The 24,715-nt window shown below is 38.4% G+C and overlaps 1 protein-coding gene across 1 annotated transcript; it reads right to left on the reverse strand.

Annotated features, from left to right (window-relative positions):
• Positions 1 to 744: 744 nt before the first annotated feature.
• Positions 745 to 23,241, reverse strand: clmna (calmin a). The gene is made up of 13 exons (XM_079458593.1): positions 22,829 to 23,241; positions 10,825 to 10,886; positions 9,112 to 9,207; positions 8,939 to 9,022; positions 8,754 to 8,846; positions 8,212 to 8,405; positions 7,945 to 8,138; positions 7,753 to 7,835; positions 5,700 to 7,472; positions 4,797 to 4,960; positions 4,373 to 4,445; positions 3,288 to 3,331; positions 745 to 2,594 (listed from the first exon to the last, which is right to left on the reverse strand). Exons 1-13 carry the CDS (start codon positions 22,911 to 22,913, stop codon positions 2,432 to 2,434), a joined length of 3,108 nt encoding a protein of 1,035 aa, XP_079314719.1. The 5' UTR covers positions 22,914 to 23,241; the 3' UTR covers positions 745 to 2,431.
• Between the last annotated feature and the right edge of the window lie 1,474 nt (positions 23,242 to 24,715).

The raw sequence follows: 24,715 nt of genomic DNA on the forward strand, positions 1-24,715 counted from the left end.
GACGAGCATTTCTGTCGCAATTGAATCTAGTCGCAATGTCAATGTAGTCTACACAACTACCACTTATTTAGAATAATAGACCATGTAAAACAAAAGTGAACCTAAGTTTTGCATTTACAATGCACTTAACTAAACTCAGAGCATTTGCTAAGATGATCTAAAACATCTGCAGCGCTCTCTTATATGAAATACAAACCGATTTTAGACTAAATTAATTATTATTGTGTGTATTGTGTATTAAAGTTTTCAAGTTACAAGAGGTGGACTAACCGTCTCATTTGGCTCGATACAATGTCACATTTTTAATGGTGTGTAGAACACTCAAAAGTACTACAATGTCCACAAGACATATACATTGTGCTTTCTGCGACAACAGTCTCGTGGGGTGACTGTTCAGACGCACGCACTTTGGACTTTTAACAAAGACCTTCTTTGAAGACTTTGTAAGATTGTGGAATGCTCAGCTGTCGTTCCATTTATAGTCACCTGTAAACAGGTTTCATATACACTATATTTAACTGTGGGTCGACCATTTGCCACAAACATTTCAAATATCAACTCATACTTCTAATTTAAGCAGAGCAAAACGTGCACACTGGTTTATTGATGTGAGCTACGGAAACGACCGAGCGTGCACGAAAATTCACGAGGTGCCTATTGCAAAAATCCTCTTCGCGAGGCACACAGAAACTCTATAGGGCAGCCAGCATATTGGAAAAGAGTGGACCGAACACTTTGCTTGTTTCCTTTTATTCAAAAGTCTGTGTCAATTGAAAAGCCACCGCCACATAAATCGCCACTTTAGTAATACAGCAGGCGGCGGAAGAGTTCAATATGTTAAACTTCTTGGTTGGATAAGTGAAACTGGATCAAATACTCCTTTTTAAAAATTCATGATCTTTTGCTTGACGTAGGCAACATCTATCTTCCTATTCAGAAGCATTCTTGTATTATTTTGCCATAACACCGATTCTAAATATACTTTCAATTATAGTTAAATACATTTGAATTCAAATCGAAATGAATACATTTATGACTAAGAATATATTTAAATATATAATTTCAGATAAATCTAAAAATAAATATTTTGTCCTCCAGGTGGCGTCATTACACTAAACTCAACCTAAACTAAATGTCGAAATACCTTTATCACTAAACATTTTGTTTTTTCAAAACGTACTCAAAGCAGTGCAAAACAAAGAAAAGACAGCAACAAAAGGATATATCATTTATTGCACTCCGGTGCATTAAACATGAATAATCTCCATTACAAAAGCAGGACAGAAATTCACTTGGTGACTTTTAAAATGTTAAAGACACAAGTTATTTCCCATATACATTCTCATGCAGACTTGCAGTCTAAAGTTTGGCTTATGTGCGGTGTTGGATGTATGTTGCAGGCTGTGAATGTTTAGGATGCGTAACAATGGTCTCTGTTCTGAGTTCAGTGTAACTTGCCACGATCATGCCACTGTGCTGGTTTCGGGATTAAACATAAGGGAAAACATGTTTTTAAGACATTAGAGGTCCCGCGGGCCCTGTCATTTAGGGATTTACATCAGTCACGAGACCTTAAACACCACTGACAATTTCAGTGTCCGAAATTTTTAATTCAGTCAATATATTGTCATTATAAATGTGTAAATAAACAAAACCTGTTCAAGATCCTTGCATTTCGTAAAATGCATAACATACTGTATATAAGAGCAGAGTGTATTATTTAAGGAATAGACTAATTTTGTCTTGTGGTAGTTAAAATTTTCATTCACTGAATCTTTGGCAGCTCTTCTCTTAAAATATTAAAAGTGCGTCTGAGACCATAAAAAGCTTTCTAATGTAACTTAGAAAGCCCTATAGGTTTTTTTCCTTTCAAACAATATGTACCATGAATACCCTGGCCTCATCTTATAAAAAATGTTCACTTTAAACTATCTCAACATATATTTGTGCTGAAAAAACTTTAGTTTTATATAACGCATGTGATTTCATAAAAAGGGCGTGATCGGTGTGTTCATTTGTTAAAAAACATAAAAAAAACTTGAAGCTTAATAGCATTAGAGCATACAAAGAATCTTGTTTTTCTTCATATAATCTAAGCCCACACAACATAAAAAGCCAAAAGGCATGTTCTTCAAAAGCATTATAAATAACCTACGTAGCATGGGCACCTCAAATCAGGCCCGGTTGACACAGATTCAAAGGTTACCCAATAAAAGTTATCCGATGAACAACAGAAAAGAAACACTTTCCATTAGTCTCCATGTCCAGGTATAAAAGTAACTAAAAGGCAACAAAAGAAATCGTTGTGGTGTCAATTGTCCTGTCCTTCATGCTCTTTTAAAAGCTGACCTGTGGTCAGAGCTCCTGGTTTCTGTTTGAAAGCTGATCGATGAGAATCCCGATCAGAGGTGTCGGTGCGAGAAAGTTTCTATCATTCGTCGGTGTTAAAAAACAGTTTGGAAGGCGTCCGCGAGTCCATCTGAGGCAGGACAAAGATGCAGTATATGAGGAGCCAAGCAACCAATAGGATGTAGATATCAGACCAGGCTGTATCAGATGTGGTTTCTGGAGTCGCTGCAGTCTTGCTCTCCAAGCTGTGATGTAACACAGAAACACACACACAAGTTTGTACCACATGTAATTAAAGGAGATGAAAGCTCATAGGGATGCACATATAAAACACAATATCCTATTATATTTTTAGGATTACTGTTGTAAGAACGGTTTGCTCTGTTACATCACCACAGGATTGCCTGGGACGACATGAAATTGTAAATGTGAGGATTAAAAACACATCAGGAACACGTCCCATGCAAATCCTATAGTGACACTCATATCAGCGGGTACCCTGAAAGCACCCAGTTTGAACAATACAAACAGTCCTGGTGTGCAACTTTGAGGCAGCAGGGATCATAAAAGAGGGATGGAATTGTTTCTCTTGGTAGGTTTTAAATCTGCTGAGTCAGCTCTAACACCGTAGATTAAAAGTCAATACTGCTATTACTGCATTGTGTGAGGTGGTAGGAATGTGGATTGACTGTTTCTGTAAAACACAATCATGAAGCTATCCCCCTAAAGGCTATTTGCACACGTCTTGATAACAGATTATAGTTTAATAATAACTGCGGAAAATGACTCTACTGCATCTTCAAATACACTATCACCTCTGTAGAGAGTAAACATATTTGCATAAAGTTACAATCTTGTTTTTTATGTCCTCTTAGCATAAAAAACAAATCCGTACTCATAATTCTAGCATTAAAGTGTTAAAAAACACATTCGGTTACCTTTTATTTATGATGGCACTGTCTGTGGCCCTTCCATTTCGTCCCTGGGGAAACAACAACAGCAATTGACATAAGACAAAAATTTGATCAAACTATTAATTCAACCGTCCAGAAAAGGGACACTCTTCACAGTGCACAATGTGTGTTGTAGGTGGCTGCTAGGGTATTGCAAATGGTTGCTAAGGTACTCCGAGGAGTTTGCTAGGGTGTTCATGCTCAGTCCACTGAACCTCGATTTGCTATAATTGTCTAGATTAAAAAAGCATGTTTCTTAAAACAAAACAACGGCACTGGCGTACTTTAATATTCAAGTGTCTTTCATTTTTTTCCATGCTATTTTAATAAAAGATGCTTAAATATTGCAACTGCACTAATTTGCTGTTAGTGGCCAAACTTGGGCACTTTGTGATTCCATAGATATTTTACACACTGTCAATGTCATAACACCATCTTAATGTTAAAACTTTCAAGATATGCATTTATTTTGTGATATGCATTTATTTTTAACCTTATGTACCTCATTTACCCCATTCATTTGAATATAAAATAATTTTCTTTTATGTTTTTTAATCATTAAATAACAGTTTTTATTTGACATCATTCCGAAAAAACACTGTTATAGGCTTATTCAATTGTACGTTTTTGTGTATGTGTGCGAGTGCCGGCCAAACTGAGGACGTTCTATACGCTCACTCCTTTATATATGTGTATGAATGATCTGCATTATGTTGGATTTGTTGCATGTTTATTGGACGAATAAAAGAAAATTGCTGTGACATTGAGTTATTTTCAATGGAATTTTATTGTCAACAACTTAACATTATCGAATAAAGTCCAACTATTTTGGGTGTGCTTAGGTGAAAAACTTAGGAAAAGTAGAGTTTTGTACCAATCATATTAAGAGGAAAAACATTTCTAGAAAAAAACTAAATAATTTTGCCCACATTTGTCCCCAACATCACTTTAGTGTTAAGCTAAGCCCTGTCTATGAAACATAATATTTAGGGTTTGAACACCAAACCCATGACCTTAAGTATAGATAATGGTTACGGTGATAGTAATCTTATCTATATCTTGTGCATTACCTTTGATTCACTGGTTTCAACAGTTTTCCTTAAGTGTATTGTAGTCAAAGGTTGGCTTTCGTCTGCTCCATCCCTTTTAGAAGAAAGACAAATTCATCATAGCTGATAAAACGGTTAAATTCATAAGCTCAACTCTAAAGAACCTTACAAGGACATAAGTTACAGTTAATGTATTCACGACAAACTGAATCCCAGCCAGAGAAAGGACTTCTGTTAATGGAAACCAGATTTTTTTACAGTAACATCATCCAGCCATATAAAATGAATATGACCTGCTTGCCAACTGCAAGTTATTTGAGTATCACAGAGTACATTTAAGGAAATGTACAAGGGATCAAAGGCCCGTGAGGTCACATCCTTCAAAAAACACAAGGTCCCCCGGTGCATGGATTGTTCCTGCGGGAGACTAACAATAGATTAGTACCTCAGGGTCTCCGTGTTTTCTCTGGCACCAGCACCGGTCAGGTCTGCATCTGTCTTAATGAGCTCACGATGCTCAGCTGGCGATTCAGGTTCCACAGCGCCCCATTCTCCAGGGTGTCTGTCAAAGGGGTTTTGTTCCTGGATATGTGCGGATCCCGCTTTTGCCTAAAGAGACACGTGTAGAGCGAACAAATGGGTCAGGGGTTCGATTCTCATTGTACACACACGCACGCAGACAGATATCGATTTTCAATCAAATGTATTTATAATAATATTTGACGGATGCTTTTATCCAGCAATTATGAGTAAAAATAACGGTTTCTAGATGCATTTATTTGCAGAAAATTTCAGAAAGGTCAGAAATTTTTCTGTATTGTTTCAGACCTAAAATATAAGTTCATATTCACTTTCAAGCAATACAACAGTAATAATTATACACGTGTTCAGGAAAGGTTCAAAAATAAAAACAATTGTGATAACCTCGACATTCATCACTGTTTCGTGTGTCTTGTCATGCTGTCAGTCTTTCACATTGCTGTTGGATGATTTTGTATCACTCCTGAGGTTTGATTTTACTGAAATTAAGCAGACACTGGACTGGCCACAATACATCTAGAAATGCTGCTTACATGTATACTGAAAACTGTACATACTTACACAATACATACTTTTCTGGCTCTGAAAACTGAGCTATACTCAAAGACCTGATACTGCAGCTACTGTAACACAATATTAAAGCAGGAGGAGCTCATCTACAGTAACATGCTCAAGTGAACTACATTCAGAAAAGGAGGTTATGACCCTAAAAGAGCACATACAGTACTCTGATATCGTTGTTTTTGGGTCAGTGCGTTAAACTGAGCCTACTTTTCTAGGCCAAAGAAATGGGAAAGTGAAAAATAACCTTTCTCGTCTTCGATCCCCCGCCGTGGCCCTCCGAAGCATCTTCGGTGTCTGTATCCGACTCTGTCAGTGAACGCTGAGGAGGTGCGGGCTGAAGAGGAGTCATGCTGAGAGACAAGCGTAGCTCCGCCGGACGTCTATCAGGGTACCCGCGGATCCCCATGACGTGCTCAGTCTCGCTTTGACTGCCGGGTGACTGACGGTCCACATCATCACGGGGAAGTACTGATAAAGGTCTGTAATTTGTGGCTTCCCCGGGCTTCTTGTTTTCTGAAACCTGAGCTTGGCATTCACCATTTGCATTGTGAGAAACCTCAGTCTCCCTCACGCCGTCTGACCCACTTTCTGACTTTCTTCTACTTTCACTAAGGCGATTGTTGCTAATACTATTAGTCTCTCTCGAGTCACTCCCAAAATCCCCTAAAGTTCCATTCAGCTTATTGTTCTGTTGATTTAGTATGTGTTTACACGTTTCACCTGCTTCCAACTCCGAATTATAACCGTCCTCTGTTGAGCTTTTGGCCACCGGACCTCCACACATACAACACACCTGATCTTCATCACATTCTTCTCCTTCATTTTGGATCGGATTAGACACCACCACAGGTTCCTGTAGTTCTTCCAAAACCACGTCCTTCGCCTCACTTTCAGGAAGACCGTTGTGGACGACATTGTCGTCTTTAGTTTCATCATGACCATTTAAGCCATTTGGAAGATTGTTTGTGTCTGGTTCCTCAGCCGTATCTGTGCTCAGTTTAATGTCCTCTTCACTTCCTGATATGGAGACCCGTTCGTACTTGAGAACAGGACATTCGGGTTCATCCTCGAAAACGAGAGGTTTTTCATCTGTTAATTCCAGAGGGTTCCTCTCCGTGGCTTCTGTATTGGAAGAATCAACATTGTCCTGAAAAGATTCATTCTCAGTTTTATTTTCATCTCCACTCATGTTTACATCGATATTGGAATTGAGCGGACTCTCGCCAGCGTCCTCAGGTTGAGCTGGTATGGCTTCCTTATGATCCTGAAAGTATCCTGAGTCACTATGAATGTAAGTGGGTTCTTCAGATGGCTTGATGGATTCCTTGTATTCCAAAGAATCCGTTGGCGTTCGTTCTAAGCTTACTGCATCTGTCTCATTCCTCAGCAAACTATCAGCAGATTCCTCTTCTTTAAGATCAAGGATATATTTATAAGCATCTTCCTCCTCCGTCAACTGGGTGGATTTGCCAAGTAAACTATCCATGGAGCCGAGAGAATAATTCCCCTCGTCTATGAAAAGCTGGACCTCCGGCGTGCTCTCTGGTGAAAATGGTGACCCGAGATCTGACGTACCTTCATCGGTTGTCGAAGACTTCTCACCGGTCATACTGCTTTCAATTGAGTCATCTCTGACCCGTTGAGTTTCCTCTTGTGTTGTATTCTCACTCAACGAGTCTGGCGAGTTCACCGCAGAGTCCGAGATCGCAGGTTGTGGGGATTCTTTGTTCAAGTCCAGAGGGTCATAAAGCGACTTGTCTTCTGCAGGACTGGGGCTTGAACTTATAGATGAGGCTTCATTTGACCAGGGTTTGTCGTCAGGGGGCTTTAAGAGGACAGGAGAGGTGTTCTGCTCTTGATCTTCCGACACAGAGGAGACAAAGATCTTTGGTGGCGGTTGAACCAAGTCTCTCTTGACCGTGTAAGATTCACGTTTCCTCTGTACGCCATTCCGGACAGGATAATTGTTCGTACGAGCGTCGACTTTACTTCTTTCCAGAATATCTGATGTCTCATCCTTTATGAAAATATAAAGGACATAAAGCACCATTAGTTAACAAAATATTTTGTCATGTTAAAAGGAACAGTTCACCCAAAAATCATTACATCTTTCAAAGCCGTGCAGAACATGCAGAATTTCCATTCTCAGTCACCATTCAATAAAAGTAAATTGTTACGGAGAGAGGCTGTCAATGCAAACATTCAACCTTTTGTGTTCCATAAAAAAAGTTTTGAATGACATCAGGATGAGTAATTGACCACATGATGGTTGTTTATATACAACAGGATGTTCCTACCTCTTCTATTCCAGGAAAGTGTTCCAAAAACTGGGACACGTAGGTCATTATAGATTGTTCATCCGGACGATTTAGCATAACATCTGAGGAGAAATGTTTTATTTTTAGTTCAACTGTGCTGATTTATTTTACTCGAAGTAGAACAAACGTTCTTCAATGACACAAGGCGTATCAAAACATTTTGACATTTACCCTCAGGTTCCAAAAGTCTTGGGATGCCAAGGCTATAATGTGCTGTTCTGAAAGCCTCCTCGATGTTCTCTCTGGCCGACCGGAGCAGAGCCCGTCTCATATCCACCAGACTGGAGTCGATGGATTTGATCACAGCGAGAAATGCCAGACCGCTCGCCCAGCTCTTTCCAAAGTCCTGTACAGCAACTCCATATCTAGATGAACCGAATATAGTAAGTGATGCTCTAACCGTTTCCTTCATAAAACCTATTATAAAATCTTGCTTACTTTCTGGTACGTCTCTGGACCCACTGTAGGAGCCTCTTGATGGCCTTCCCGTGGCCCCTCGGAGCGACGGTGGGCTTCTTCTCATCCGAGGGTGTGCTAGAGTGGGAAGTGTCTGAATCGGAGCTGGTGGGGATGGAGGAGAGGCTGGAGGAAGACGGAAACTGACTCTTGATGTTTCCTGTGAGTTCCTTGATCTTTAGAGCAAAGAGATCAATAATAAACATTGGCTCGTGCGATGGCCTTCTGTGGTACTTCATATAACGCTGTTAAACAAACTTTAATCTTATCTAAACATTGACTAGACAGAAGTGATAAGAGTGTCGCCTTGTTTCAGAGAATTAGTCCTTGATAAGATAAGTGAGCAAAGAAACACATTTGGATCTAGTGTCGCATGGCCAATTATCACAACTACTTAAAGGCACATTGAAAAGACTGTAAAGTCACACAATTCATTGAATGCCCAAAGAGCTAAATCTAATTATAGGCGGTCGAACTCAATGCAAAAACTACAACAGAAGTTGCTTGAAACTATATTTTTATACCTGGAAAAAGAGTATGATATTCCATATAAGCCCAAGCACTATGGACGGATTTCCATCTGCGACATCGGCTGCATCGATGCTCACTAACTTCACCTGAAACAGGACATTGATTCATCACACGGATGTCATTTCAACAGGATCAATAAGGATGTTTACAATAGGGTGGGATATCAAACTAGACTTACGTTTCTTTCTTCCAGAAATGTCAACACCTTGGCAATGTTATTGAGCCTGAAAATACGATGCGAGGATGGCTTAAACCCATGCAGCTGAAATGTCAAAGGTCACGATTTCTTAGTCGTTCACAGTAACCGGTGATTCAAAAAGATTCATTATTAGCCATTAAAAGAAATCTCACCAGTTTGCATCCTGAGAGCTCTTCAAGTAGGGCCATCAGAAGCTTTCCGTCTTGGATGTCACGAAACAGATCACGTACCTCCAAAGGGGGATTGCACTGCACACCGAAATACAGTCACAGTTTACCATTTAAAAAAGATTTCAGTTTGTAATAGATGAAAATAATAGACTTTATTTACTCATCTTCATTTAGTTCCAAACCTAAAACTTTTTCTCAGAAAATAAAAAACTATATTTTGGAGAACGCTGGTAACCGAACAACACAAGCCCCCTTTGACTTCCATTGTATGGACGCAAAATACAAAACATTTCTCAGAATATCTTCTTCTGTGTTTCACAGACGAACGAGTCATATACAGGTTTTGAACGTCATGAAGGTGAATAAATGATGACAGAATTTTTCTTTTTGGGTAAACTGTCCTTTACTATCCCTAATATAATATATATTTATGAATAAGAATTTATGCAGCAAAGAAAAATCTATTTTATTTTAAACGAAGGAAACTTAGAAGGAAACAATGTGACAAAACAACGGAATTTGGAGGGTTAAGGGTAAAATTTTCCATCGAAGTAGACAGACAGTATGTAATTGTCCGATAGTGGGTCGAAGGTTTCAGAAATCGCCAAACTTGAGGTCACGGAATAGAGCAAGATTGTGTGTGAAAACAAAGGATTCATCAGTGGTTGTTTTCAATCAGAGCTTTGAGGCTCTCAAATATGGCAATGGTTTGATCTACAAGCGTCTGCAGCACAAGAGGCCGACCAGAGGACTGCCAGAGCAAACAAAAGTGAACGACTAAACCTACTGTTGTGTTCAATGACTAATACATCATGCAAATATTGAGCATTTGAGTCTGAATCACCGGGTCTGGTTGCGAAGTGAAAGGAGGAAAAAAAACAATGAGATAAATAAGAGTAAAGATGAGAGAATATTAAAGGGGTTATTTATAGAGAAAGAAAAAGTGTTTTTTACTGTTTAAAACAAAAATTGCAGGTTATTTGTCATTAAGATTGTCCTTAAAGGAAAAGTTCACCCAAAAATCCTGACTCCGTTTACAAACCCTCAAGTTGTTCCAAACCAGTATAAATTCATTTGTCCTGCTGAACACAAAGAAATATATTTGGGAGAATGCTAGTAACCAACCAGATCTCATCCCATTGACTCCCATAGTATTTATTTTCCCTACTATGGCAGTAAATGGGGAATGAGATCTGTTTGTCTTCTGCAGAACAAATACATTTATACAGGTTTGGAACAAACTGAGGGTAAGTAAATGAGAACAGAATTTACTTTTTGGGGTGAACTGTCCCTTTAACTGTACATGGGCAAATGACGTCAACCTGACATTTCCCATGAAATTAAACTAGACGCCTTAAATTATAAATCATTATTACATCAAACAAAAATGAACCCAAAACGGTTATGAATTTCAGCATTAAGCCACTTTGTGGCACAAAATGACAATGTTTTCTCATTTCACCCGTGACCCTTTTTTAAACTGAAGAGTAGTGTTACTACATCATGCAAGATTACTTCCAAGAAACGACAATCCAATTTCAATGTGCCTAATAAATAATGCATGACGGATACATTTCCTGCCATAAATATGTCTCCTTTGAGATGCACAATGAAACGTCAAGAAGGAAAATTTGAACTTCAAGTCTATAAATTCTATAAGCTCCATCAGTTGGGTCCAAATTGCTTCCTACTAACCTTCTCTAGGTGTAGATTCATCCATCTGGTGAACGTTCTCTTCTGCACCACCTCCCTCTCAACTGGAAAAGCAACAAAGATAAAACAGTTTCGTTTCAGTTTCATGGAGGTAAATGATGCACAGAAATGAAACAGCGGTGCCGTCTCAACAGCTCGGTGTTGCCTAGTCATCAATCAAATATAGCCTGAAGGTATTGCACTCTTGTGAGCTCGCCATGGCAACAAAGAGCAAACAGACCATAATCATTATAGCTCATGTGTAATGACTAATGACCATTGACATTAAAACTAAGCTGGTATATTTAATAAGTGACCAGGGGCAATTTTGCTTGTCTTTGCATGGTTACCACAATCAAATGTTGAAGGATCGGGTATCATGCTATGTCATGCATTCTGACTTCTTTACACTGTTTAACATGCTGGCTTCTCATGCTTAACTTGCTGAAAAACTAGTTGGATGTTTGGCATAGTATTTCTGTACTTGATACACTCTCCCAGCACTCCTACTTGTTTCGTAAAGTTGTTTTTATCATTCTGGATCCCTGTGTCGTCAAAGGGATTACTCAATCGCCGGTCAAGAAGTAAGGTAATAATAACGGTCTATTATTAGAAAATGAAAGTGTTTTTACACCGTGTATGTACTTTACGTACTTGAACTTAAACTCCATAAACCAAAGTAGAACCTTAAAAATCCCCAATTATTTACTCTTTAAACAACAAATAGCATCCTGCTGCAAGTGCCAAATTGCAAAGTTGTTACTAAAAACCAGCATTTCTTAACCAACTGGTGACTCCATTTCACCTCTGGGGAGGGGTGGGTCACATGCTTGTGTACTCCACGCGAGTTGGCTCTGTGTCCGCCTTAAAATGGCCATCGCTTGAAATTAAAGACATCTGCCCCAGAGAAAACCCAGTAGTTGAAGACTCCCACGAGAGCGTGCGATTATATGATCCATCAGGCAGGCCGTCTAATCTGTCTACCTCCTGATGGATGGTTTCGTCCTAACATTTCTCTTCCTCTGCCTCCAAGGCGGCTCATTTGTGTTCTGTAGGTGTACAAACGTATAGGATGGGATTTTGAACGGTGGATGCCACTTTCCTCTTTCATTATTCAGTGCCAAAATTATAGAGGCTCCATTTGCTGGAATCAATAACCGTGGTTCAAATGGCATGATGGAATAATGACCTAACAAGAAGTCTAGGCATATAACCACATTCTAGGCGGCACAATAGAGCACATTCAGAAAGCACACCAGTGGCCCGAAGTTTCCAAATGGAAACCATTTTTGCGACACCATCTCTCATAACTCCATAAATGCTTCACTATAGAGCGCTTTATTAAAAACATTTTGGCAGAAATTTCATTTTTTGAAATGTCAAAGACTAATGTTTGGATAATGCATGGTGGCTGTAGAATGTCTCCCCATTTAGTTACGTCAACTAAAACACTTTATTTGTCATTTACGTAACCTTTACTCTTTATGATCTTCCATTAATATTAAGCAACAACACAGTGGTGCCAAAGTCCAGTATGCAATGCAAAGGTAAAACAACAATGTCTTGTCATTTTTGGCTCTCTGATTATTTGCTGGTCAAAAGCTGGTCACCTGTCAGGTTTATGAACGGCTACAGTGCAAAGAATTTTGGTTCTGAATGGCTGCTCTTGCAGTACAAATGGGATGTGACAATACGCCAGTATTTTCAATAACCGTGCCATCAAAAACAATGATTGTCAATATCCTGTCAATTCTACACATATTGTAATATCATAAATTACACAACACTCATAAATATATGCCTTAAGGGTCACAATAGTTACAAACTCATTATCTGCCCCATACACCTTTTGAGTCTGATTCATGGACTAAATAATAGAGAAAACAAACTAAATTAAAGATTAATTTGACCAATGGCATCATTTATTCCAATAAAATAAATTCAATAAATTGGTGCTGGGAGATAAATCGATTTTATCGATTAACTCGAATTTGACGTTTAGGGCGATTTGTTTGAATGAAAATCGGTTTTCTCTTTAACTTCTACGACCGACGCCCCCGAGTGTTCACACCAAACGCGAGTTGCACGAATAAAACGCGCTATTCGCGAGTAGTTGGGCGCTTGAACATTTTGAGTTTACCCGCTTCATTCACGCGTGTAATTCGCGCCATTCGTGAGTGAAATACGCGTCATGGGAGGGGCTTCTGGCAAGCGGCTCTCGTCTAATTGTGACATGGATTTTGTTGAGAGGGTAGCGGCACACCCAGACACTGATCCACTTCATCTAATTTAGTCATTTTTGCCACATTTATTAGACCAAAAAGGGACACACAATTAAATTATTTATTTATATTTTAAGTTATTTTGAAGGTGCATTGTGTCACTGTAAGTTTGAGGTTATTAGAAAACTGATAAGCTACATTTTCATTGTTTACAAATGGCAGGGCCTACACATCGTTTACAAGCATGTTTTAAGGCTTGTTTCCTGTTACACTTATGCCCCAATGGGAAATTTAGATTAAACTGCATAAAGGAAAATCAGAACAAAATAAAGAGTACATTTGTTTTGAGCAATTTCTTTGTCAGTTGTAGTTTGTTTTTAAATAATAAAATTAAATCGATTAAAATCGAAAATTGGGTTTGGTGTGAAATTTTTTTTTTTTAAGCCATATCGCCCAGCCCTACAATAAATATTGTGATAATAGCCGGACCAATATTGTGATAATAGTTAACCAAAAATGACAATTCTGTCCCTCAAACCTGTATACATTTCTTTGTTCTGATTAGCACAAAGGAAGATATTTTGGAAGAATGTCAGTAACCAAACAGATCTCATCCTCCATTGACTCCCATAGTATTTATTTTCCCAATATGGCAGTAAATGGGGAATGAGATCTGTTTGGTTACTGACATTCTTCCAAACATCTTCCTTTATGTTCAGCAGAACAAATACATTTACACGGGTTTGGAACAATCTTAGGTGCAGTGAATGATGACAGAATTTTTTGGGTGACCTATCCCTTTAATGATGCATAAATAAAACTAAGAATTGGTTTATAAAATGAGGTCCGTTGTATTAAAATACACAGGTAAAATATAACAGGGGAAAACAGTGCACTGAAACTTGCTTTGTATAGTCATCTTCCAAACGCATGAATATGCATTTTTGCATGACTATATCAGTGTCATCTAATTGTCGAAATCTACCAATATACCTGAATTCACCCTATTTTTTTATAAAGAAATACATGCAAGGGATAATCCACGGCTAGCTGTGCATTAAAGCATTTTAATGCACGACGTGGAGGCGAGAACCACCTGACCACTTGGCCTCCATGTCGGGCATGTAAACCCATAAAGCACGGCTAGCTGTGGACATGTGTGTACACATGTATACAAAAAACTATTTATGGCCATCTTCACCAATTGTCTAATCCGTTGCAGGATTAACTAATTGACTCTTGTAACCCATCATATTCTAACTAAAAGCTAACTCTGATCTCCAGAGACGCATTTATTAAAATAACAAAGAACATTAACACGGCAGCCTTCATTTTCTTCTTTCCTGCCAAAGGAGCTTTAAAGTGTTTTGGGTCTGGGGCCCCAGCCAAGAACACAGCTCTCTTCGTCTTTCTGCACAGAACATGTCTGTTTAATGAGGGGGCCGTCGTCCAACTCCAAAGAGCCAGTCCTCATAAACACAAAAGGCCACTGCCCGGCCATCCGGGACAGCTTTGAGCTCTCTAATGTGACAGACGGGCCAGAACCGAGGCTGTCTGACGATTCTTCGGGAACAAAGACAAAACCTTTCAGAGAAACGTCTTTGTTAAGGCGGTTATTTTGTTTGCTGCAATCAGTAGTTTGGTACACTACTGTAAACAATGCTAATGTATTATATAAACTCTATGGGTGCGATAACATTATTGTGCTACGAATCAAAGGCTGAATGACTTTTATAACAAGAGAGCTTAAGAAATATACTATGAGTTTTTCATATGCTAATTGTTTGCTGCTTTGCAATAACTTTGCCTAACAAAGCAAACCCTCCAATGGTTTTCACTTCTCTGGGAATGACTTCTGCCTGTTGGAAGCTATTGCACTTCAGATTTTATGAAGGTTGCTGGTTCAAGCCCCGCAAAGAGCAATTGTTTACATAGTTGGTTTGGGCAAAATGACTATTTAGCGGTTGAAAGAAATAAACACTGTACGTGATAACAACAGCTCTTCATGAGGATGTTTGAAAATAATGGTTTGGAGCAAGACAGTCAAGCAACAACTATGATAAACGCTTGAATCTTTCTGAAAGGTGTACATGAACAAACAAACAAAAAAAACGTTGTCCAATTACATAATTCTATCATGTGAAATGCAAAATCTGTGGGGGGAAATTCCTGCCTGGTGAAAAGGTGACTTTGGATGCTCGGATTGGTCATTTCACTCTACTCTCTTTTTACCAGATAAATATGTGCACACCGTGAGTCATGTGATCTGTATTTGCTTAACATGCAAAGAATGGGTGTCGACATCATCGAGCAGGAAACTAACCATTTATGCAAGCAAGAGACATTGTGATTCCAAAACAGAAATGATTCCCATATACAGTGTGGTCAAAGAGGGGCTAAATAAATAAGTCAACCATTTTGTCTCTGCAGCACATGGTAAGGTATACAGAACTTAAGGTCGTCCATGCAAACATGCCCCATTAAATAGAAAAAACACTTTAAAAAAACAACAAAGTTCGCACAAGATATAACCTTTGATAGTCAGTTACTGGTACTAAAAACCATCACTCTGCTATCCTTATTTACCTTTGGCTACTTCTTTTTCCCATGAAATACATGTTCGGTTTGTTACACTCTGGACACTTTTGACCTACATGTTAATAATGGGATATCGGACCCTTCGATGGGTCCACCGGAGGTTAACTAGCTTTAAGATTTTATTTTAGATTTGAACCTGTCTGCCTTTGACATCTTAACTCAGGATTATTGCTATGAAGGGCTCGGGAACCGAACATCATGGAAATTATTGAGAACCAATTCTCAATTCCCATCAATTCACTCTGCATGGCTTCAAGCATTAAACATTATTATGTTTAGCTCGAGGTGTAGACAGAATTTGCCATTTGGATGAGCCTCTGAAAATGGGTTTGCCAATAGGCAAACCTAAAATGTATTCATCTTTTCTCAAGAATAAAAAAAATGGATGCACTAGCTGCATGTTTGCATCTTAGTGAATTTTCACATAATATAAAGTTGTTCGGTATCACTGGATGTGTGTAAATGCCAAGTTTCAAATACAAATTTCCACATTTTGCTTCGCATTTAACATACAAAAACTACAAATGCACACTGAAACCCCACGGATAAATGTTGCTCTTCTTAGGGGCGTTCCATGCACAAGAGCCTTTTGAGTGATCAAAAAGTGTACTGTGCTCACATAGGATAATAGTGATGTCACTTAGTCACGCTTTAGTTCCAAACTTTGAAAGGCACCATTGTAAGCATTACAATGTTTCCCAGCACTAAGTAAACAGATTTAGATAAGGCTCATCTGATTTAAAAATGAGCGAGCTACACGATACACAAAGAGCTACGCCCGACTGCTTTACTACCATGGCATTGTTTTCATTACTATAGTAAACAAGGGTCAGTGACACTAAAAGAAGACCCAAAGCCCAAATGTAAAATATGTTATGTAATTTGTGACATTATTCTTTATGACAGCAAAGTGTATTTTCCTCCCAAATTCTCAATATCATTTAGGGCTGTCAAACAGTTAATCGTGATTGATTGCCTCCAGAAGATTGTGTTTACATAATACAGTACCCTCCACTATTATTGTCATCCTTGATAAATTTGAGCACAGAAGGCTGTAAAGATAAATCTTTTATATTAAAAAAGACAATATTCCAACATTTCAATCAAGTAAAACAATTTTGTGGGGGGAATATAACATTATGAAAAAAATCTGTCTTATACACCCTGGTCACAACTATTGGCACCCTTAGAAATTCTTATTTGTAAAATATCTCCCAAGTATATTCCCATTGATATTTGAATTGTCTTAGCACACCAAGGTGACTAGAAACATGATGTTGTCCAGTCATGACATCTTGTTCCACAGGTTAATAAATATTAGTAACACAAAGCCCAAACCCACCTAATCACATATCACAATGGATAAAACCAAAGAATATAGTTCTGGTGTGCAATATAGTTCTGTTGAGCTACACCAAATGGCTTTAAGCCAATAGTTAAAACAATAACAAATCTCATTTCCAACATGATCAAGAAGTTTTAATGGACTGGAGATGTTGAAAATCAGCTTGAAACAGGATGTGTATCTATATTGTCTAGATGCACAGCGAGGAGAATAAATTATTTGGCCAAAGACTCTCCAAAGCATTGCAGTAATCAGTTGAATTTTGGGGTCAGAAAGCATTTAATAAAATTAAAGGACAACTGCACCTCCATCGCCACAAGTTGTCTGGGACACTGTTCAATAAACAAGTCTTCTGCTCTCATGCAAAAACAAACTCCATTATATTAATCTGCCATACTGGAACTTCAAACAGGACTGGGGTCTATGGGGTCCATTTTTTGGCAGCAATATCGTGCACACAGGGATAAAATAATGCCCCATGTCCACAGTTATATAAATATTTCGCCAGATCTTTATTGTTGTGGACCTACTTTTATACCAGAGGTCCTGGACATCTTGTTTTATATGAAATACCAACAAATAAAAAAAATTAAACCTGACTTGCTCTGCTAGAAATATCATAACGGTTAGATCTTCCATCAGCACACTGGTTCAAAAAAAACATCAAGATCCTTCCATTAGCCATCCCAGTTCCCTGATCTGAACACTACCGAAAATGAGTGGGATGAACTAAAGATAGGAGAGCACCAACATTTGTAGGATTTTAAGAGATTCTGTATGAAGGAATGGACTCGGATGACTTGCCATATATTCTCAAACATCGTCAGACATAAAGAAAAGAATCAGAGCTGTGATTCATGCAAATGGCCGTTGCAGAAAGTTTTGAATACAAGATGCCATAATTGTGACCAGGATGTTTTAGAGAAAAATATTTTTATAATGTGATATTCCCCCACTTCAAATTGTTTTACTTTAGTGAAATGTTGGAATAATGTAGATTTTTTTAAATAAAAGATCAAGAGCAGTGTTTTTTGCTCATATTTACAAAGGGTGCCAATAATAGCGGAGGGCACTGTATATATCGGTGTACTGTGCATATTAATTTTGTTTTAATAATCATAAACACATAAATGCATACGTATTTAGGAAATATTTAGATGTATTTATTTATATTTACCAATAATTTAAATTATATAAAATGTTATGTTTCTTAAATATAAATGTGTATGTTTTTATAAATACAAAATTAACGCAGACATATATTTAGTAAACACAAACATTTATTCTGGATGCAATGAATCGTTTGACAGCGCTAATATCATTACATTAAAACTAAAATATATTACAATAACAAATGAGAACAAATTATTTTAGAAATAAAAATAAATACTCTGCAAAATTTACTGCAATATTATTTTTAATTACTGGTTTTGTATTGAATATGTCCTTTATCTTCACGAAGTCACAAATGTAAATATATTAAAGGGACAATGTCAATGAAAAATCTGACTCAATAAATATATTTATAAATGTTACCTTACTCTTAGTGTAAACAACAAAATGACGCTTTACAATGCATCGCCATAAAAACAGAACACACTGTGATTGGTTGCTTTACATGTCAATCTGATGGCCTCCTGGGCTGTCCGTGACTAATAAAAGCTGCCATGTAGTCTGACTTGGTAACTAGTCCAGCTGTGCAACATCAAAAGAAAAGAGTTGTCCTTCAATCGTGAGCAGAATATTTTAAAAAATGAAACTAACAAATATTTAAAGAGTGAGAGGGTGAAAGAAGACCATTACAAAAGTATCTATTTAATGATATTTTATGGCCCATGTCATCCAAGGGGTTATTTTTGTCACATTGCTGTGAATTTTCTCAGTCTTTCAGGTTCTTTTGTAAAACAGAGCATAGCTGTTGTTATTGGACAATGAATTGTTGTCCGCTATAAGCTTCAAATTAATCCCTTCACAAAAGAGACTCTTATGCAAGAGCAATTAATAGCCGGTTCTTCTCCCTGACAAGTTGAGCAGTGAAAAGAGTCAAGTTGACATCTTCTGTGAGACTGCCATGGAAAACTCATTCAACCGTTGACAAGGTCTATGGTGATGACAAGCGCTTAAGCTGAGGCCATGAGGTTTTATTCAGTCTGTTGATAAACCAACACAATCCGTTTGAGAGTCAAAGGACGGCTGTGTTTTTATTCATGTAATGATGAACAAAGCCATTCATATAATACCATGGTAACACCATGTGTTCTCTTGAATAGCTCAGAACTGTACATACAACGTGCGTTACATTCTTCTCAGATTCAGGCATATAATGGAGTCATTACAGCGCATAGTTTTAGCTTTTGAATACGTCTTGACAACTAGTTCATCGGGATTAGTAAACTCGGCTGTTGCAGACAATGAGTCTAGTCAGAAAACTGTCAAGACTGTCAAGCCAGGTTTTAAAATTGCACAGCTGAAACCCCTGCAACTAATAAACCATGATGATCTTGATGTTCTCATCACCCTAAAGCAAAACATCACTTCAGAAACATATACGTCACACGAAGGTTTAGAAGTCAGATGGAAATGTTTGTTTGCACGCTTTTGTAAATGAGTTTTTTACAAACTTTGGGAGCTTACAGGAGTTTTGTTAAAGGAACAGTACACCCAAAAACGAACATTCTGTCGTTATGTACTCAACTTTAAGATGTCCCAAATTTGTTCACTGAGAACGATATGGAAGGAAAAATTGCTTTGTAAATGTCTTTGTTCTGTTAAACACAAAGGAAGATACTTTGAAGAATGTAGGAAAGTAAACAGTTCAATTTTGACTATATACCAGTGTAATTCTTTCGACTATGGTAGTCAATCGGGGCCAAGGTTTATTTTGGGGTAAAATGTCCATTTAAACGTGATGGTAAGAAATGTTTTTGACTTGATTTCTGAAAATCTAGAAATATTTATTCTTTGTATGCAATGCATCTTAATGTTTTATTATACAGAAAATTTAAACCAAAGAAAGTTATGACATCCAATCAACAAATCTTATATAGTTATGTATATATAGATGGCACACTTTTTCTAGGCCACTAACCAAATGTAACCAAATTTGTGACACTGACCATCTTAACACCATTATACAAAAGATGAGACTTACAATTCTGTGCAGGACAACCTGAGTGCACATTTCAATGCACTTTAAATACATTGTCAAATCTACAGAACGGAAAGAAGTGCAACTTAATGCATACTCTCTATATAAAGCAATCCTTTTGACAGCCTTAAGGGATAGTTCAACCATTCACTTCCATTTTACGAATACAAAACCAATGCAAACCGCCATGTTTCCAACATCCTTCAAAATATCTTCTTTTGTGTTCTGCAGAAGAAAGAAAGTCATGTTGGTTTGAAATGACAAGACGGTTTGGGTGAACTATCCCTTTAATAATGTCAAACACCCTGACCCACACTGTAAACAACAGTACTGTATCGTTCATTTCAATCTTAGATACGTATAAGGATGCTGCGGTTCACCAGCCGTCGAGTTACCCAAACAAGCCGGACACTACAGAGTTAACACATCTTACATAATTTCTCAGCTGCAGAGGTTTCTACAGTAGCACTTAGCTGCATTCTCCTTCCATACAGCCTGTGTCAGACAGGCGAGTCATTCACGCGTGCTGAAGAACCTGCTGGCTAAATATAGATAATTGTACACCCACGATTCGGCTCTCCTCACCCAATGATACACCTCTTGATGTCGCAAAGCCAGACTAAATCCCTCAGATCTTAAACAAGGGGATCATGAGAAACAGTAGTAGCATTGTGAGGTTTATGACAGCTGCATAATACAATCCGTTTATCTGAGATTCCTGAGATAGTTATATGGCCGCACGCACAATGAAACAACAGGGAACCATTTAAATCGTGACTCAAGCACCACTTTACCTTTCGGAGAATGGTACGCTGTACTTTTTATTCCAAAGACATCGTTCCAAATAAAATATTGAATTATTATGTGTGCATGGCAGGGGTACAGAGCGATGCATTAGGTCATTGATTATTTTTCACAGTTTGGGAACGGCGAGTAAGTCTTATTTAAACAACATGATTCACTTCAGGAATGATCTACTTAAGATTTTATCATTTCATCGTGTTCGCTGTATAAACAGCAACAGACTTCAAGGGGGAAATTAAAGCGAATTTGTGCTGAGAGCTTATTTGACTTGCTTTACTTGCCAAAGGACAGTTTTGTAGTCTAGTATACACAACAGAGAGAAAAAGGAGGTTATTGTCCTGATTTCCAGACGTTTAAACACAATCATACCAAAGTCTTCAAGCCCAAGTTCATCTTCTTAAAAAGCCCTCTAATGCAGTATGGGTCCTGCAAAATGTGCCTGCATGCAAGCGTCCGTGTGAAAGAAGAAGGGAGGGGAGATGAACCAATTTTTCATTCTATAGTTTATATGAAGATCTGCTTGACATCTCAAAAGCCATTTTGCCCAGAGCGCGTCCAGCATAGTCTCGCTGATCTAGACTTTATTGCACTTTTTCAACCCCAGAGCACACTGGCTCCGCTTCAGAACCCTTGAGCAGATGTCCGACCCATAGATGTACTTAAAATGACTATTGTAAGCACGGACTGCTTTGTGGCTTTGTTTCATCACAGGTTTAAAGACTTCTAGGAATTTTCTTTATTAAAAAGGCAGTTGCGAAAAACTATAGACCCGGAAGGCAAACAAATGGTTTCCCCGAAAGACCTGCATTCCTGCAATGATCTGAAACTTCAGCTTGACATCTGAATGAGGAAATGCAAACCAAAAAAATACTAGGTATGTGGACAGAGCATGTGCACACGGTCCTAAACAAACAGGTCCCAAATAAATGCTGAACAGATGGGTTCTGCATCCTTGAAGTGCAGCAGACATGCACTGCATTTGATGCATCTGAATTAGAGGTCCTCAAGGAGGGCTACAGATTATGGGATCCCTCTGCACTGCTTTCCAGCAGCCTGATGAAGAGGGCATTGCTCCTTCGATTGAAAAAATATGTTATGTAATGTGCTTCCTCGTCTGCAGTGTTTCATTCACATTCTAGGTGATATCTCTGCCACTAAGCACGAAGACTTATTGTCTGAATCCATTTGGCAAAGAAACCAAACTAGGGCAGTATTAAGATTCAAAGCAGTTCTAATAGTTATCTGATAGTCCACTTAATCCATTGCTTTAAATGTTTTCCGTCATTTAAAGTCATCATGCAACACGCGCAGACTGCTCCGAGACATTACCCAGGAAACACGAGAAGCGATTAATGGTTCCCATTAAAGTCATTACCAGTAAAGCACGATCAGTGATGTGTAAAACATCATCGTTAATCCGATCACTACCAGGTCGATGATTTATTTTTGTTTATGCGTCAGACAAGCGCTGCTTTGCAGATGAATAACAAGAGCACATCTATAAGAGAAACTGTTGCTTCCCACCTGTAGAAAGTTTACCAGTGGCCCATAAAAAGCATTAAGCCCAATTCTTAGCGTCTATTAATACAGCACCACGTCACTTTCTTTCTTTCTTTTAGTTTAATTCAAGCAGATTTATAGCAACACGCCAAGAAAAGACAAGCGACCAATCAACGTTAAGCAAACAATGACAGCGTCAGATATTAAGACTACGGACCGTTAAAGTGCAACATTGAAACAATTTCGCGGGTAAACTGTTACATTCTTGATACAATGTATCACGATCTTTTCATAGCAGAGAGCGAGTCGACTCTAGTTACTTCCGACATGCATGTCCAGAATCATGAACTATTCATACTCATTCACCCATCCCTTGCCTCCAGCACTTACCTTGCAGATTCTGCACTCGGATGTCGCTGATCTGACCGATCAGTTCCTCTCGTTCAAACCAGTCATCCCACTCGTGCCCCGCCATCTGGATCGCAGACGAGCGTCGCGTCTTCAACCCTCCGTCCCGTGATGTCGCTGAGTTCCTTCTCTCAAAGTGCTCTACGTTGCGGTGGCCAGGCGGTGGCCATGGGTGGGATTTTAAGGGAGTAGATCCAGAGAGATGCTGGTGTTCGGGTCCCGCATTGCTCCGGTAAAGTTACTTTGTTTCCCGTGACGCAAATAGGAGCCTTTCCTGCGTTGCTTGGAGGAAGAAAATGAGAGGGAAATGTGAGAGGAAAAGGCACCTGGTTAATGTTTGGACGACTCTGTGTGCACGCCCACACTACCTCTGATACTCTGAGGACAGGGCTGTCTCGGTGATGCCCGATTCGCGAACGAATCGTTGTTTTGAAATGATTCAGTGGAACCGATTCGCAGTGCTGGTAAATCTTACATGCCTTTGTTAAAAGAATCCGAGATGGGAAAATGTTTTTTCTGAATAACAATTGTTGCTAATATGTCCTCATGTCGTTTTTAAAATAGAAATAATAGTTTTAAAACCGACATTAATTGCTTGCAGGAACCAGTGCAAAAATGATACGAATAGGCCTAGTGAGGGAAAAATAAAACCTTACGAAAAGTAATTAAAAGTGGTAATCATGCCTTAACAATTGTTTTATATGTTTGTTTTTATATGTTTTATTTTTATATTTTAACCATGGTTAATATTTCGTAAGGGAACATCAGTTTACGTAAAACATTTGTGAACACAAATAAATGAATCGCGCCGCGCGAGGACTCCTGTGGCTGATGACTCAAAGATTCGTCGAATCCTATAAATGAACCGTCCGAATGAATCGATCCTCTGAATTGAATCGGACTTCCCAACGGTGAACTCGGTGACGAAATACGGCTGGGAGAAACCGTGTTTAAATATGCAGTGCTGTGCGGCATATGGATCGGCCTGACTTTTCTACACAGTGACTGAGCTAAATCTGCTTCACGTGATGTGCAAATCACTTACACACCCCGTCCTAGTAATCGACAAGCACGCATTATCTTGCCTTCCTGCACGCTCTTTTTAATGACTCCGACAAATACAGCACAAGTCAATCTGATAAGAAACAGAAACAGTCACAGTAAAGGTTATATGGATAATCGATGTTGAAAGTTACATCTGCAGAAAACATATTATAGCCTGTTCAATACTCCAAGCTTTATTTTGTCCTGCCCTGTTTGTACTTCATAGAGAAATGAATCTTTGGAAGCAAAACATGCGATTACAAAGATACTAATACTAAGTTCATTTAAATGGTCATGAGTGTAAACTTTAATCATAAAATGTCTGTATTGGTAAGACTTAAAAATGCTACTCTACTGTCCCAACCTCACAAAATCATAATCTTAAGAATTGCAAAAGTAAAGTTCCTAAATATTGCTTGAATGTCCTGAAATGCTTATAACAAGCTGTCATCAATTGCAAGGTCATCTGGGACAACATACACAATATAATCTTTCATTAAAATGTCCTGTTAATTTAAAGACACAGTGTTCTATTTTTCATTTATAATATGCAAATAAACCAGTGCCTAAAGAGCATTCTTATATTTGACTCACTAAATTAGATTATGCTAGAACTTGTGGAGTTAGTATATAATAATAATCACTTCTCACAGCAGCTTTTACACTCGCTTTAACCCAATTCAATCATTATACATTCACCAGCATTTCCTACACAATAGCAATGAAGTACTGTTATGTGCATGCTCCAGATGATGGAAAGAAAAAGCGAGATTTTTAACAGGATTGCAATGATTATGATGAGACATGTCTGTGAGGTCAGCGTTG

Source organism: Barbatula barbatula (genome assembly GCF_947034865.1).
Source record: "Barbatula barbatula genome assembly, chromosome: 6".
NCBI classification, from domain to species: domain Eukaryota; kingdom Metazoa; phylum Chordata; class Actinopteri; order Cypriniformes; family Nemacheilidae; genus Barbatula; species Barbatula barbatula.